At 36.6% G+C, this 3,217-nt stretch overlaps 1 protein-coding gene across 1 annotated transcript; it reads left to right on the top strand.

Annotated features, from left to right (window-relative positions):
- On the top strand, positions 291-1,529 carry LOC107636342 (formin-like protein 14). The gene has a single exon (XM_016339862.1). The coding sequence runs from the start codon at positions 291-293 to the stop codon at positions 1,527-1,529; it is 1,239 nt and encodes a 412-aa protein (XP_016195348.1).

Genomic DNA, 3,217 nt, shown 5'->3' with positions numbered 1-3,217 from the left:
ACAATAATAACAATACAAATATATATAAAATAAATAAATTTTTTTGAGCATGAGGTAAGATTCAAAGAAAGAAATGTGTCTAAGTGAGTATGTACTATGAAAGGATGGAGAATACATGGTTGTGAAAGTGTGAATGTGATAACATAATAGAAGAAACAAGATCACGTGACTAGATTCCCACGTTTCGTTTAACTGTTAGAATTGATTATTGCTTATTAGTATGATGATGAATTTTGAGCATGCAAAGAGGAAAAACCTACTGTGTGGCCTCCTGCATGTGAAGAGAGAGAATGTGTTCAACCCCGAAAGACACCGCGAAATGTATGAGCTATACTACGTATAAGAAAGAGAGCCCCCGCTTCCTCCTCTTCGCCTTCCTCTTCCTCCTCCTCCAGCTGCTGCTGCTCCTCCTCCTCCACTTCCAGCTGCAAAAAGAAAGGGAAACCCTGCCTTTGGGTCCAAACCACAAGATAACGAAAAATACATGGGATACTTCAATTTCTCTTCCCCCTCCTCCTCTTCCTCATACCAAACCGCAACACAGACAATATACCAAACCGGGAACAATAAAAAATGCGGCAGGACATTTCAAAAATCAGACCACCAAGTCCTCCTCCTCTTCCTCCTCTTCTACCAAAACGCAACACAACCAGCAAGATACCAAACAGCAAAAGAACCAACCTGTCATCGATACTTCAATTCCTCCTCCTCCTCCTCTTCCTCCTCCTCCTCTTCCTCCTCATCCTCCTCCCCCTCCTCCGCCGCCTCCTCCTCCTACCAAACCGGAACACAAACAAAATACCAAACCGGAAAAAAACAAACATGTCAGGGATACTTCAATTCCTCTTCCTCCTCCTCCTCCTCCTCCAACCAAACCGAAAGACAAGATCAGTACCAAACCGGAAGTAATGGGAAAGGCCGCGGGATTTTTGGAAACTCTTCCTACCAAACCGAAAAAAAACAAAAATGTCAGCGATACTTCAATTCCTCTTCCTCCTCCTCCTCCTCCAATCAAACCGAAAGACAAGATCAGTACCAAACCGGAAGTAATGGGAAAGGCCGCGGGATTTTGCGAAACTCTTCCTACCAAACCGAAAAAAAACAAAAATGTCAGCGCTACTTTAATTCCTCTTCCTCCTCCTCCTCCTCCTCCTCCTCCTCCAACCAAACCGAAAGACAAGATCAGTACCAAACCGGAAGTAATGGGAAACGCCGCGGGATTTTCCGGAGAACAGAAAACCAAGTGCTCCTCCTCCTACTCTCTTCTTACCAAACCGAAAAAAAACAAAAATGTCAGGGATACTTCAATTCCTCTTCCTCCTCCTCCAACCAAACCGAAAGACAAGATCAGTACCAAACCGGAAGTAATGGGAAACGCCGCGGGATTTTATGGAGAACAGAAAACCAAGTGCTCCTCCTCCCACTCTCTTCCTACCAAACCGAAAAAAAACAAAAATGTCATGGATACTTCAATTCCTCCTCCTCCTCCTTCTATCGAACCGAAAGACAAGAAAAATACCAAACCATGAGAAATAGAAAACACCGCGGCATATTTCGAAGAACGGGCGACCAATTACTCCTCCTCCTACTCTCTACCTACCAAACGGAAAATTTCAATTCCTCCTCCTCCACCTACCAAACCGGGAAAAAACGAACATGCCATGGCACATTTCGAATAATAGACGACCAAGTCCTCCTCCTACCGAACCGCAAAGCAACCAAGATAAAAGAAAATATGACATGGCGGCGGCTGCTGTTACTGCTGCTGCTACTACTACCAAATCGCAACACAGACAATATACTTAACCGAAACATAACCAACATGCCACGCGGGACTTTCCGAACGACCAAGTGAATGCATGTAGGTACGTAGCTCACTAGCTCCTGCATTCTACATCTTTTTTCTTTCAATTTTTTTATTCAAAACCAATTTTTTTTTTTAAATTTCTATCCTATCCTCTCATAAATAAAGAATTAGTTAGCTTCTATGACATATTTAATTGTTATTGAAAGAATTAAATTGAGTTAGAAAAACCAAATAATTTAACTATCATAAAATTATTTCAAAAAACTTACAAGAATTTTCGAAAGCCTTTAAATTTTACAATTTATTCTATTTTTTTCAAACCACCAAATTTTTCAATCTGAAAAAAAAAATAAAAAATTGAAAACGAAAGATAAAAAAAAGACATGATATAATCATATCAAAAGAAAATTATGTAAGTAGGAAATTAAATATTTGGTTCAAGCATCAAATTTCTATTATATAATTCTACAAAGAATTATTTTTTTTGTTTTTCTTCTGTATTAATTAATTTAATTATATATATCCAAGCTAAAAAAGGTTGAACATAGTCATTAATTTCACACATTTCATATTAAGTCACGACAACCAGAGAAGATCAGAATTTTTTTTCCACTTTTGATTTTTTTTGGGCATTTTTTTAATTTAATTATGTACATCCAAGCTAAAAAAAGGTTGAACATAGTTATTAATTTCGTTTATTTATTTATTTTTGAAATGCTTTAAAAAAAATCCAATTTTTACCTAAAAAATGTTTTGGATAAAATGATTGTTTTGGAGCCAAAAACATTAAACAAATGGAGTTTTTGGTGGATGCGTTGAGTGTTCGGATGAAAGCAAAGGAAATATTTAAAAACAATACTGTATATTTTTAAAAATGCGAAAAAAAAATTCAAACGTTGCCACATGAGCAAAAAGTATAAGATGCTGCCCGCGGGCCGCCGGGCCGGAAGATATATTGATCAAAAGTACGTGTGTGTGTAAATATATTAAAAATTTGACTTATTTTAATATTCATAATGTATGATCAAATTAAAAAATATAATAGTCAACGGTATTTCCTTTGCTTTTTTCCCTACTCCAGTATTAGTTCGCTGTTGATAAAAAAAATTCTTTTAATCTCAAAATAGCTAGGTACATACATGTCGGTATTCTTTTAATTAGCACAACTTTTTATGTCGAGGTGTGTTTTTTTGGTAAAGTATTAAGCATATCAAATGGTTATGCTAATGAATTGGCTAAGTTGGGATATAGTTATTCTGTTTTTTATATTACCTATGAATCTCTTAGTATATTTTTCTTACTATTTATTTGCGGCTGACTCTAGAGGGATTCACTTTCTTCGACTCGTTAATTCATAGTTCTCTTTGTTTTTTTGGACGTTTGTCCCATTAGTTATAAAGAAAATGTCTT

Source organism: Arachis ipaensis, chromosome B04 (genome assembly GCF_000816755.2).
Source record: "Arachis ipaensis cultivar K30076 chromosome B04, Araip1.1, whole genome shotgun sequence".
Taxonomy (NCBI): Eukaryota; Viridiplantae; Streptophyta; class Magnoliopsida; order Fabales; family Fabaceae; genus Arachis; species Arachis ipaensis.
This window is presented reverse-complemented; position numbering and strand designations above follow the sequence as displayed.

Bases quoted from the DNA above. Each gene is read 5' to 3' on its own strand.
- LOC107636342 (XM_016339862.1), top strand. From the start codon at position 291: ATGTGTTCAACCCCGAAAGACACCGCGAAATGTATGAGCTATACTACG.